Here is a 12,744-nt window from a genome sequence, read left to right as displayed (position 1 = left end):
ACATTTTATTTTGGACTGTTTCAAATCTGTTTGAAATCTGTTTTACATTTACGTATAGTTATTTTATGTAAATTATTCTGAAAATTAGAAAAATACTGGTACGCAAACCTGAGTTTTGCTGTCTGGCTGCCCTCTTTCCTGTGTAAAATTGCATGTGTACATTGCCCTCTGTTGGGCAATAATAGGAAGCGCAAACTGATTTTGCATCCATACCTACACCAGTAAACATATTTTCATACAATTACACAAATTAATATAACATGAACAAACAGAAGCATACAGCAAATCACTAACAGAAAGCCCTTTATTAGTTTTTCAACCTCACAAGTATTTCATTCTACAATACAGTTTTACAATATGGTTTACAGCTTTACAAAATCAGAGAACACTAAATATGAGTTGTGTAAACACAATAGTTCTCTAATATTACAGATACATGTCAAATCTCTAAAATGTACTCGTATGTAAACTTCTGTCACTAAGTATGAATGTAAACACCAGTTACTGATATGAATATAAGAGTATCACAGTAAGCTATTTGGGTAGAATAAGTAGGTGCCATCCCAAAGGAAAACATTACAACATCCACACAGTGCATGTCTTAGATACATGGTCTGTAAAACCAAATACTTTGGCATTTTACCACATCTACTGCCGTAAAAGGCCTCTAAACATCACTTTGATTGTACAGTAGCTGTCTTGTTAGCTCAAAGGATTTGGCAGTGCATAGGAAGCATAATAAATCACCAAGCTCTTTTTTTCCTTAAAGTTCCACTCACACGCTACACATCTAAGATCATTGCATAGAAGAGATTCTCTGACAGATGACAAGTGAATGATTGATGCTAGATGTAATATACTACATCTATCGCCAAAATCATTTGATTTCTTTATATAATAAATTGTTATTTTAGATCAAATCTGTATATTAACTGTCACTCAAATTCAAATAAAATATACATTATATTCAACACCATCAATTAAACCAAAGATTTCTCACATCAATAAAAATAAAATCCAGATTTTCAGCACCACTAAACTGCATTAGCATTAACTCTAGAATGTTTGCACCTTTTTGTGTTGATCGTTTGTAATGCAAGGTAGTTCTCTTGTTAATATGGCTATCATCATACAAAAGCTGAGGCAGAAATAAAAACGTCCTCTTGCTCAAAGGGAGTGTTGAATGAAAAGCAGGTCAACGTATTTTCTTTTCAAACTGTTCATGATCAAAAACGTATGGAAGGTATGGAGAGAAACAAGACTGCCCTGCAATTGTATTATGTTGCCATGAAAACAGCATTTCCCTCCACTATAATTTATATAGATATAAAAAGATCATGACATGTCCTTGGATAAAGAAGCTGCTGGTGTGTGTGTGGTTTTGCTGCTGTGTCCACATTGCATCTTGTGACCGGTGAAGCTGGGTATATGTACAATGTAGTGGATACTCCTTGCACCTTGACTCATGGCAGTCGGGGAGAGGAGGGAGGGGAGGATGAGGTGGAGGACGTGGATGTGGGGGACAAAGAGGATGAGTTGGAAGAGGGGGAGTTGGAAGAGGAAGAGGAAGATGAGCAGTAAGAGAAATGGCTGGGTCGGCCATTTTGGGTTTGAGACGAGAGGGAAAGATTTTGACGTCTGTCATTGAGAGACGGGCTAGGAGGGATGAGACGACTCAGATTAAGGGACGGGATGAAAGACTTGTGTGAGGAGGACGGGAAGGATGAATGTGATTTAATAGGGTTAGGCACAGAGTTAGGATCTGGGGATGACGTGTTTTTTCCAGAGCTATGACAAAAGGCTGGGATCTTAGAAGCAGGTAAAGCAAGGAAAGAATGGTTACTATCCCCACCTGCTTTCTTAGTACTTCTGATGGCCTGCGAAACAAAGATGGCAGGAGACATGGAATGTCAAGAAAGGCAAAAGAAGTGTTATTATACAAAGATAAATAAACATAATGTTACAAAGCAAACAGATGGCACTAAAATACACAAAAAATAGATGATTAATTGAAAATATAAACAACCACAGTAAAACGGATGAAGTCAGGAAATGATCTAAAGGGTTAATGATGCCCCCTAATTAACCAATTCAATGCACTAACTCATCACGCACATGCAATGTTTATGACATAAATATCATGCTACTCAGGGCGAGATGAAGAGGGTTAAAGAATACATGGACAGCTGACAGAGGGTGAATTTAGATGGATCATTTGAGTTGCTTTAGTTTAAGTTTAGAGAATCGCATTTGTTTGCAAAAAATGAAAATGCTTAATTCAAGGAGATCTTCAAAAAGTGAAGTGAATATATCCTTGGCAATCTTCTATCCTTGTCTCCATCTCCAAGGGACTGAAAGTTACATGCTGAGCATGCTCATGGAGCATATAGAGGTGAAGAGGGTACATATAGTAAGTCAAAAGGTCTTGAAGACATAGGAGAACAAGACAGAGAACTCATGGATTCAACAAACATCCTATAATTGTACAGTTTCCAATGCTTTACATGAACGCACTTCTCTACATCATGAAAGTGGTTGCTCGAATACTTCCTGACCCAGGCCATCTTATAGTAAAACTACCTGTCGAAACTGCTTCTGATTGCCCTGGAGCTTCTGAGCTTTTCCTCCTGGTTTGTCAGCTGACCCGGCTGGTTGCTGCCAGGACTTTGCAGATGCAGAAAGTGACATCTGACTTGAAGAAGGAGAGCCACTGGTATTCTGTAAATATTCAAACAGACAAAAAGAAACAGAAATTATACTGTATTTTAGGGACGGATTGTGAAAACACCTAAGAGCCGAAGCAACAACAAAGAAAAACCTGTATCCAGAAACAAGATTACAGCATGCTTACTGTAGGTTTGTGTTTCCCAAACTGGGGTACAAGCAGGGGTAGCTCTAGGGCGTAGCCTGAGACACTATCTGTAATGGTGGATTTTGTGTTCACCTGTATTTTATTTTATATATGTAGGGAGCTAGTGGGTCAAGTTATGGGTACACAACTTTTTTCCAAGTTTGGGAACCACTGACCAACCTGCACCAACTCTGAGAGCAGAGCATGCACAACGGAACCACAAGTACAGTATAAAGCCAGTCATTTTAAAGCCTATCACTTTGATCCAGACAAAGTTAACTGTTCAAAGTCCACAAAAACACATCATAGCAACCCAGATCCCAAGGGACAACAATCATGTCAGCTGACACCACAAAGACAGCTTATAAGCAGAGGTAGATCCCAGTTGTATCCCCAGCAACACCTGAAAAACATGTTAATCTTTATTGGTTAGAGGTTGAGAATCTACCAGGGACCCAGCCACCAGCCCAGCCCTCAGAGGGACCCAGCCACCAGTGCAGTTAGAGGGAAGCAACTTTAAGAGAGACCTGTTTCTTGGAGCTGCTCGTGATGGACGGTCTGGGAAGCTGTGGAAGTTGTGTTTTGGACTTCTTACTCTGAGGATTAAGGGACTGAGAGACCTGTGGAGGGGCAGACCTCTTGGAGGGATTGCCCTCCCTCTCTTGTTTGAGTTTCACAGTGGATGGAGACTCTTCACAGGAGTCTATCTTAAGCGCAGAGGGGCTTATATTCTCCACGGTGATCTCCCGCTTTTTAATGGTCTCATCTAAACTGTTTCTGGACTCGTAGGTGTTCTTACAGATCGCCTCTGTCCTGCGTTTAGAGTTTGACCAGTTGAAAGTGCTTGATGACATTACGTTATTCACAGTGGTGAGGTGACTGGAGTCAGTTTGGGGTTTGCTGCTGCTGTTGATCTCAAACCTCTTGGTCTCCTTCATGTGTCCGTCCTCCCCGTCCTCATAGACCACTACCTGGAGCGTCTTCTTGCCTGTTTTGGTCCCAGTGCGAATCGCTTGGCTGATGGCCGCCATCTTTTTGGTGGGGAACTTGAATTTGAACTTATTTTTGGACTCTGGTTTGCTGCCATTTGAGGACTCTGTTTTAGACTGTTCTGGCGATGAGCACTCTGATGTACTTGTCTGTTGCGCAACCACAGCGGGAGTATTACTGTGACCGCGTGCAGTGTTTTCTGTCACTGCTGTCTTGTTTGCCTGTTGGAGATCAGTGTTAGGCTTTACCTGAGGTACATTCTTCTCTGCTTCCTCGTTCTCCTCTTCGATGCTCTTCTGGTGCAGCATCACATCCAGCTCCTCCTCACACTCAAAGATGGTGGACATACGCTTGTAGGCCGACCGGATGTCCATGGGCTCGTCGAATATGATGATCACAGGCTTCCTGTCGAAGCCACAGTGCTCCTCCTGGCTGACGCTGGTGGTGGTGTTGTTCCCCACCTTGATGGTCTGAACCTCGGATCCGTTGGTACTACTTACTATCTCCTGGTACTGCCTGGTGGACAGAGCCTGCACTCTGTTGCTGGTAATCATCATGAAGGAGATGTTCTCAGGGGGAGGAGAGCCCTCCTCGTCGGGGAGCTCAGGGCTCAGGCTGCTGCTCTCCTCTACATACCGTGGTGCTCTGCCTCTGGATGACCTAAATACTACCTGCTGGCTCTGGCTGTCATCCAGGTTCACACTCTTTACTGGTGGAGGAGACACTGGACTACCTGAACCCTCCTGAGCTATAATAGTCATAGGCTGGATTACTGGTACTGGTGGAGATGATGGTATACTGTTAGCAGGATGAGTGCTCAATTCAGTAGGTGCAGGTAAGTCCTTCTTCTCTGCAGGTATTGGAGAACACACAGGTTCAGCCACCTCCTCTTTCTGACTCTCAACAGGATCCTTCAGGTCATTCTCATCTACGAGGCTCGCCTTCTCACTATCTTCTCCAACTGCTATCTTTTGTGTTTTAGGAGGACAATCTTGGCACTCCACCACTAGAGGTGACTCGTCTGCTGTTAGTAACTCTGGCTGCTGGGAGTCAAGCGTATTTGTGTTTGCCACCTGTGAGGGGGACACTGTTCCCTCTCTGCCTTCCGACTGGTCTGTTCTTCCCGATGGAGGCTTTTCATTGGATATCTGTCCCATAACATAATACATGACCTGGAAAAAAAGGAGGGAAATATCTATTAACATAAAAAAAATATACAGCTAACTGCCAAAATAAAGGAATCACTGAGTAATTTAGGAATACAACGTATAATGAAAGCAGGTGCTTCCACACAGGTGTGGTTCCTGTGTTAATTAAACAATTAAAACATCCCATCATGCTTAGGGTCAGTTGACCATTATTTTGGCTACCATGGCTAGAAGAAGAGATCTCAGTGACTTTAAAAGAGGGGTTTCAAAAGAGCGTAGAGGGTTTAAAGAGTGTCTGTGTGTCTCAGTCATCAGATCTCAACCCAACTGAACACTTATGGGAGATTTTGGAGCGGTTCCCGCGGAAATGTTTTCCACGACCACCATAAACAAAACACCAAATGATGGAATTTCTCATGGAAGAATGGTGTCGCATCCCTCCAATATAGTTCCAGACACTTGTAGATACTATGCCAAGGCGCATTGAAGCTGTTCTGGCCACTCGTGGTGCCCCAACGCCCTATTAAGACACTTGATGTGGGTGTTTCCTTTATTTTGGCAGTTACCTGTATATACTGTATTCAGACTGAGGAACATGGGTAATATGGGGATGAAAGACTTACCCTGGGACTCTTTGGTACAGTGTCAAATCTGTTTTCATCGGTGTTGAGCACACTTTTTTCTTTACCCTGGTTCTCCTGACTCTCCTAGGACAGTTTAGGGGATAAAATCATTGCACAACAGCACTTTGAATTCAGTTAACACTTTCATTTACAGTGAAGAGACCAGCCATGGCAGCCAAGAGAGCATGCGTAGAACACTAAGGGAAATAGAGTCAAGCACAATGTGATACGAGTGTGATAAGAGAACAAAATATCAGATGTAGATTCATTCACAAAGCCAGGCAAGAACACTGCACAGTGTGAATGATTAGTCCGTAATCTCAGAGTGGAAGGGAACTGGAAATCAAGAGCATATATTTTCCAACACCAAAAGACACCATACATCTTTATATGAGACATCAGCCAATTCTTTGAAATGCAGAGATAACATGAGAGAGAGAAGAAAACAGGAGAAACACCAAACCTCTGGCCCCCAGGCCATTCCAGCAGCAATAGCAAAACACAGCACTGAGTGGCAGTCAGACCAGTATTCAGAAGCACATTCAATCAAAAGCAAGCTCTTGATCCAAGCTTAGACCAGATTCAGAGGCTGATGAAGCTGTAAGCACAGACAGCCAGGACCCAGATCAAATTAGTGTTAGAGGCCTAGATAAGCAGTGAATAAAAATACAACCTTATTTACATAAGTATTCAGACCTTTTGCTATGACAATCGAAATTGAGCTCAGGTACATCCCGTTTCAATTCAACATCCTTGAGATGTTTCTACAACTTGATTGGAGTCCACCTTTGGTAAATTAAATTGATTGGACATGATTTGGAAAGGCACACACCTGTCTACAGTTGACAGCGCATGTCAGAGCAAAAACCAAGCCATGAGGTCGAAGGAATTGTCCGTAGAGCTTTGAGACAGGATTGTGTCGAGGCACAGATCTGGGGAAGGGTACAAAAACATTTCTGCAGCTTTGAAGATCCCCAAGAACACAGTGGCCTCCTCTTAAATGGAAGAAGTTCGGAACCACCAAGACTCTTCCTAGAGCTGGCCGCCTGGCCAAACTGAGCAATCGGGGGAGAAGAGCCTTGGTCAGGGAGGTGACCAAAAACCCGATGGTCATTCTGATAGAGCTCCAGAATTCTTCTGTGGAGATGGGAGAATCTTCCAGAAGGACAACCATCTCTATATCACTCCACCAATCAGGCCTTTATGGTAGAGTGGCCAGACGGAAGCCACCCCTCAGTACCCAAGAAGACTTGAGGTTGTAATCGCTGCGAAAGATGCTTCAACAAAGTACTGAGTAAAGGGTCTGAATACTTATCTAAATGTGATATTTCAGTTCATAATTTTTTTATACATTTGCTAAAATAAGAAAATACAATGTTTTTGCTTTGTGATTATGGGGAATTGTGTGTAGATTGATGAGGAAAAATAACAATTTAATCAATTTTAGAATAAGGCTGTAGCGTAACAAAATGTGTAAAAAGTCAAGAGATCTGAATACTTTCCAAATGCACTATACAAGCAATGAGTACAGGCCTCAGGTCAGACCATAGGCACACCACACACAGGGGATTAGTAATAGGGCATCTGTTACCTTAGGGACTTTGGGTGAGAGGGGGAGCTCTGGTGTAATCTGTCTGACTTGGGATGCAGTGCTTGTGAGGTCTACAACGCACTTTGTGCCTACATCTCTAAGAATGCACTTCTGAAACACCTGAGGAGGTCAAAGTGCACTGATTAGATCACAGATTCCAGATCGCATGACAAGGGCTCTGTGGCTGTACAACAAAGGCTGAGTTAAATATCACACTATCTGATGTATTTGGCTGCACTTATTCTTGTTCACACAGACATTCCTCCATTGAACAACAGAAGGCGACAAACATGTAAAGTGTTGGTCCCATGTTTCATGAGCTGAAATTAAAGATCCCAGGAATTTTTCATATGCCCAAAAAGCTTATTTCTCTCAAATGTTGTGCTGAAATTTGTTTACATCCCTGTTAGTGAGCATTTCTCCTTCGCTAAAATAATCCATCCACCTGACAGTTTGGCTTATCAAAAAGCTTATTAAACAGCATTACACAAGTGCGCCTTGTGCTGAGGACAATAAAAGGCCACTTTAAAATGTGTAGTTTTGTCATACAACACAATGCCAGAGATGTCTCAAGTCTTGAGGGAGCGTGCATTTGGCATGAATTTAGTGTTAATTTCTCTACTATAAGCCGCTTCCAACGTCATTTTAGAAAATGTGGCTGAACGTCCAACCGGCCTCACAACCGCATACCACGTGCAACCACTCTAGCCCAGGACTTCCACATCCGGCTTCTTCATCTGCGGGATTGTCGCCAACCCAGACAGCTGATGAAACTGTGGGTTTGCACAACCGAATAATTTTTGCACAAACTGTCAGAAACCGGCTCAGGGAAGCTCATGTGTGTTCGTCATCCTCACCAGGGACTTGACCTGGCTGCAGTTCGGCGTCGTAACCGACTTCAGCGGGCAAATGCCCACCTTTGATGGCCACGGGCACACTGGACAAGCGTGCTCTTCACTGATGAATCCCGGTTTCAACTGTACTGGGTAGATGGCAGACAGCATGTATGGCGTCGTGTGGGCGAGCGGTTTGCTGATATCAACATTGTGAACAGTGCCCCACAATTGTATTTTATCAATGGCAAATGGAATGCACAGAGATACCATGACGAGATCCTGAGGCCCATTGTCATGACATTCCGCTGTCATCAACTCATGTTTCAGCATGACAATGCACGGCCCCATGTGGAAAGGATCTGTACACAATTCCTGGAAGCTGAAAATGTCCCAGTTCTTCCATGGCCTGCATACTCACCAGACATGTCACCCATTGAACATTTTTGGGATGTTCTGGATCTACATGTATGACAGCGTGTTCCAGTTCCCACCAATATCCAGCAACTACGCATAGCCATTGAAGAGCTGTGGGACAACATTCCACAGGCTACAATCAACAGCCTGATCAATTTTATGGAAAGGAGATGTGTCGCTCTACATGACGTATCTATGAGCAACAGATATATATCTGTCTTCCCAGTCATGTGAAATCCATAGGTCAGGGCCTAATGAATTTATTTAAATTGACTCAGTTTCTTATATGAACTGTAACTGGGGCGGCAGGTAGCCTAGCGTTTAAAGCATTGGGCCAGTAACCGAAAGGTTGCTAGATCGAATCCAATTAGCGGACAAGGTAAAAATCTGTCATTCCGCCTCTGAACAAGGCAGTTAACCCACTGTTCCTAGGCCATCATTGTAAATAAGAATTGGTTCTTAACTGACTTGCCTAGTTAAATAAAAATGTAAGGAAAGATTGCAAATTGTTGCATTTCTATTTTTGTTCAGTGTCGTAATGCATCTACACTAGTGTTAATGTTTATGTTAAAAGGTCCAAAATGGTCAAATGCTTTGTACATACACTATATAGACAAAGGTATGTGGACATGCCTTCAAATGAGTGGATTTGGCTATTTCAGCCACACCCATTTCTGACAAGTGTATAAAATTGAGCGCACAGCCATGTGATCTCCATAGACAAACATTGGCAGTAGAATGGCCTTACTGAAGAGCTCAGTGACTTTCAACATGGAATCGTCATAGGATGCCACCTTTCCAACAAGTCAGTTCATTACATTTCTGCCCTGCTAGAGCTGCCCCAGTCAACTGTAAGTGCTGTTATTATGAAGTGGGAACATCTAGGAGCAACAATGGCTCAGCCCGAAAAGTGGTAGGCCACACAAGCTCACAGAACGGGACTGTGCTGAAACGTGTAGTGCGTAAAAATTGTCTGTCCTCGGTTGCAACACTCACTACAGAGTTCCAAACTGCCTCTGGAAGCAAAGTCAGCACAATAACTATTTGTCAGGAGGTTCATGAAATGGGTTTCCATGGCCGAGCAGCCACACACAAGCCTCAGATCACCATGTGCAATACCAAGCATTGGCTGGAGTGGTGTAATGCTCGCCACCATTGGACTCTGGAGCACCGGAAATGCGTTCTCTGGAGTGATGAATCATGCTTACCATCTGGCAGTCCGACAGACAAATCTGGGTGTGGTGGATGCCAGGAGAACGCTACCTGTCCAAATGCATAGAACCAACTGTAAAGTTTGGTGGAAGAGGAATAATGGTCTGGGGTTATTTTTCATGGTTCGGGCTAGGCCCCTTAGTTCCAGTGAAGGGAAATCTTAACGCTACAGCATACATTCTAGACGATGCTGTGCTTCCAACTTTGTGGCAACAGTTTGGGGAAGGCCCTTTCCTGTTTCAGCATGACAATGCCCCTTTGTTGAGATCGGTGTGGAAAAGCTTGACTGGCTTGCACAGAGCACTGACCTCAACCCCATCGAACACCTTTGGGTTGAATTGGAACGCCGTCTGCGAGCCAGGCCTAAATGCCCAACATCAGTGCCCGACCTCCCCAATGCTCTTGTGGCTGAATGGAAGCAAGTCCCCGAATGGAAGCAAGTCCCTGCAGCAATGTTCCAACATCAAGTGGAAAGCCTTCCCAGAAGAGTGGAGGCTGTTATAGCAGCAAAGGAGGGACCAACTCCATATTAATGCCCATGATTTTGGAATGAGATATTCGACGAGTAGGTGTCCACATACTTTTGGTCATGTAGTGCATTTGTGGTATGTACAGTTGAAGACGGAAGTTTACATACACTTAGGTTGGAGTCATTAAAACTCGTTTTTCAACCACTCCACACATTTCTTGTTAACAAACTATAGTTTTGGCAAGTCGGTTAGGACATCTACTTTGTGCATGACACAAGTAATTTTACCAACAATTGTTTACAGACAGATTATTTCACTTATAATTCACTGTATCACAATTCCAGTGGGTCAGAAGTTTACATACACTAAGTTGTCTGTGCCTTTAAACAGCTTGGAAAATTCCAGAAAATAATGTCATGGCTTTAGAAGCTTCTGATAGGCTAATTGACATCATTTGAGTCAATTGGAGGTGTACCTGTGGATAGATTTCAAGGTCTACCTTCAAACTTCAAACTTGCTTGACATCATGGGAAAATCAAAAGAAATCAGCCAAGACCTCAGAACAAAATGGTAGACCTCCACAAGTCTGGTTCATCCTAGGGAGCAATTTCCAAACGCCTGAAGGTACCACGTTCATCTGTACAAACAATAGTACGCAAGTATAAACCACATTGGACCACGCAGCCGTCTTACCACTCAGGAAGGAGACGCGTTCTGTCTCCTAGAGATGAACGTACTTTGGTGCAAAAAGTGCAAATCAATCCCAGAACAACAGCAAAGGACCTTGTGAAGATGCTGGAGGAAACAGGTACAGAAGTATCTATATCCATAGTAAAATGAGTCCTATATCAACATAACCTGAAAGGCCGCTCAGCAAGGAAGAAACCACTGCTCCAAAACCGCCATAAAAAAGCCAGACTACGGTTTGCAACTGCACATGGGGACAAAGATCATACTTTTTGGAGAAATGTCCTCTGGTCTGATGAAACAAAAATAGAACTGTTTGGCCATAATGACCATCGTTATGTTTGGAGGAAAAAGGGGGAGGTTTGCAAGCCGAAGTACACCATCCCAACCGTGAAGCACGGGGGTAGCAACATCATATTGTGGGGGTGCTTTGCTGCAGGAGGGACTAGTGCACTTCACAAAATAGATGGCATCACGAGGATGGAAAATTATGTGGATGTATTGAAGCAACATCTCAAGACATCAGTCAGGAAGTTAAAGCTTGGTCGCAAATGGGTCTTCCAAATGGACAATGACCCCAAGCATAATTCCAAAGTTGTGGCAAAATGTCTTAAGGACAACAAAGTCAAGGTATTGGAGTGGCCATCACAAAGCCCTGACCTCAATCCTATAGAAGATTTGTGGGCAGAACTGAAAAAGCGTGTGCGAGTAAGGAGGCCTACAAACCTGACTCAGTTACACCAGCTCTGTCAGGAGGAATGGGCCAAAATTCACCCAACTTATTGTGGGAAGCTTGTGGAAGGCTAACCGAAACGTTTGACCCAAGGTAAACCATTTAAAGGCAATGCTACCAAATACTAATTGAGTGTATGTAAACTTCTGACCCACTGGGAATGTAATGAAAGAAATAAAAGCTGAAATAAATAATTCTCTCTACTATTGTTCTGACATTTCACATTCTTAAAAGAAAGTGGTGATCCTAACTGACCTAAGACCTGGAATTTTTACTTGGATTAAATGTCAGGAATTGTGAAAAACTGAGTTTAAATGCATTTGGCTAAGGTGTATGTAAACTTCCGACTTCAACTGTATCTGACAGAGTGTTTATTTACCTGTAGTTCCTTCATGAATGTATCCTCCTCCTCATCCTCTTCTTCGTCCTCCTCTTCCTCTGGCTCAGCTGAGGCTGTGATAACAGATGTGGTTTGGGGTTTGGGCTTGACCTCTGGGAGCTGTCTGGTGGGTTTGGGACTGGGTTGAAGGAACACCTCCTCTTCATCGTTCTGAATGGGATAGTAAAACACTGACTTGGCCACTGGAAAACTGTCTTGAATTAATTGACACTCTATCTCCCACTAGGTCATATGGGCATAGTCTGCATACACTACTAAAGATTCCATTTGACTTGCAGTGTTACAAATATTATGTACATGAACGTTGGGTCACATGTTGAATGCTTATTTCTAGATACTGAGGTTATCATTTTGAAGACAAATGTCTTGGAATGCTGCTCGACTAGGGAAACTACCAAACAAATGAGTCACACACCCGTGTGGCGGCGGCTTCCTTTCTGGAAGTAAAGACGACTTCTCCAGACCTCCCTGTGGTCAGCCCAGGGCTTGATGGTGGGGTGAAGAACCTCCGTGGTGGGGGCGGTGGAGGGGACTTCCCTGCTTTCTCTGGGCTGTTCCTCATCTCTCTCTCCACACTGGGCCTGCGAGGCTTCTCAACCATAGGCCTGTGTGGTCGCTCAGGGCTGCTCTGAACAGTCATCTCAGAAGCCACATTAGCTGGCTGAGCGGGTTCTGTCAGACGACGACACACAGACACAGACAATGTACTGTACTTTACAAAACAGAAAAAAAGATTGATATATCTTTACATTTAGTCAAGATACTAATCCTAAACTGAACCCAAATAAA

At 43.3% G+C, this 12,744-nt stretch overlaps 1 protein-coding gene across 5 annotated transcripts in view; it reads right to left on the bottom strand.

Annotated features, from left to right (window-relative positions):
- Positions 1-286: 286 nt before the first annotated feature.
- LOC106599334 (sickle tail protein) overlaps positions 287-12,744 on the bottom strand; it is a 54,326-nt gene continuing 41,868 nt past the window's right edge. For 3 of the 5 annotated variants that reach the window (XM_082973391.1, XM_082973392.1, XM_082973395.1), the window contains 7 exons: positions 12,371-12,627; positions 11,935-12,105; positions 7,204-7,323; positions 5,613-5,696; positions 3,379-5,013; positions 2,581-2,718; positions 287-1,877 (listed from right to left, as the gene is read on the bottom strand). In XM_082973391.1, coding sequence (XP_082829517.1) covers positions 1,464-1,877; positions 2,581-2,718; positions 3,379-5,013; positions 5,613-5,696; positions 7,204-7,323; positions 11,935-12,105; positions 12,371-12,627 — 2,819 coding nt within the window. In that variant the 3' untranslated portion in view covers positions 287-1,463. The remainder of the gene's footprint in view (positions 1,878-2,580; positions 2,719-3,378; positions 5,014-5,612; positions 5,697-7,203; positions 7,324-11,934; positions 12,106-12,370; positions 12,628-12,744) is intronic. The other 2 variants (XM_082973396.1, XM_082973394.1) reach the window with 2 other exon arrangements.

Source organism: Salmo salar, chromosome 03 (assembly GCF_965601325.2).
Source record: "Salmo salar chromosome 03, fSalSal1, whole genome shotgun sequence".
NCBI lineage: Eukaryota > Metazoa > Chordata > Actinopteri > Salmoniformes > Salmonidae > Salmo > Salmo salar.
The sequence above is the reverse complement of the archived record's forward strand: the minus strand, read 5'-3'. Positions and strand labels throughout refer to the sequence as shown.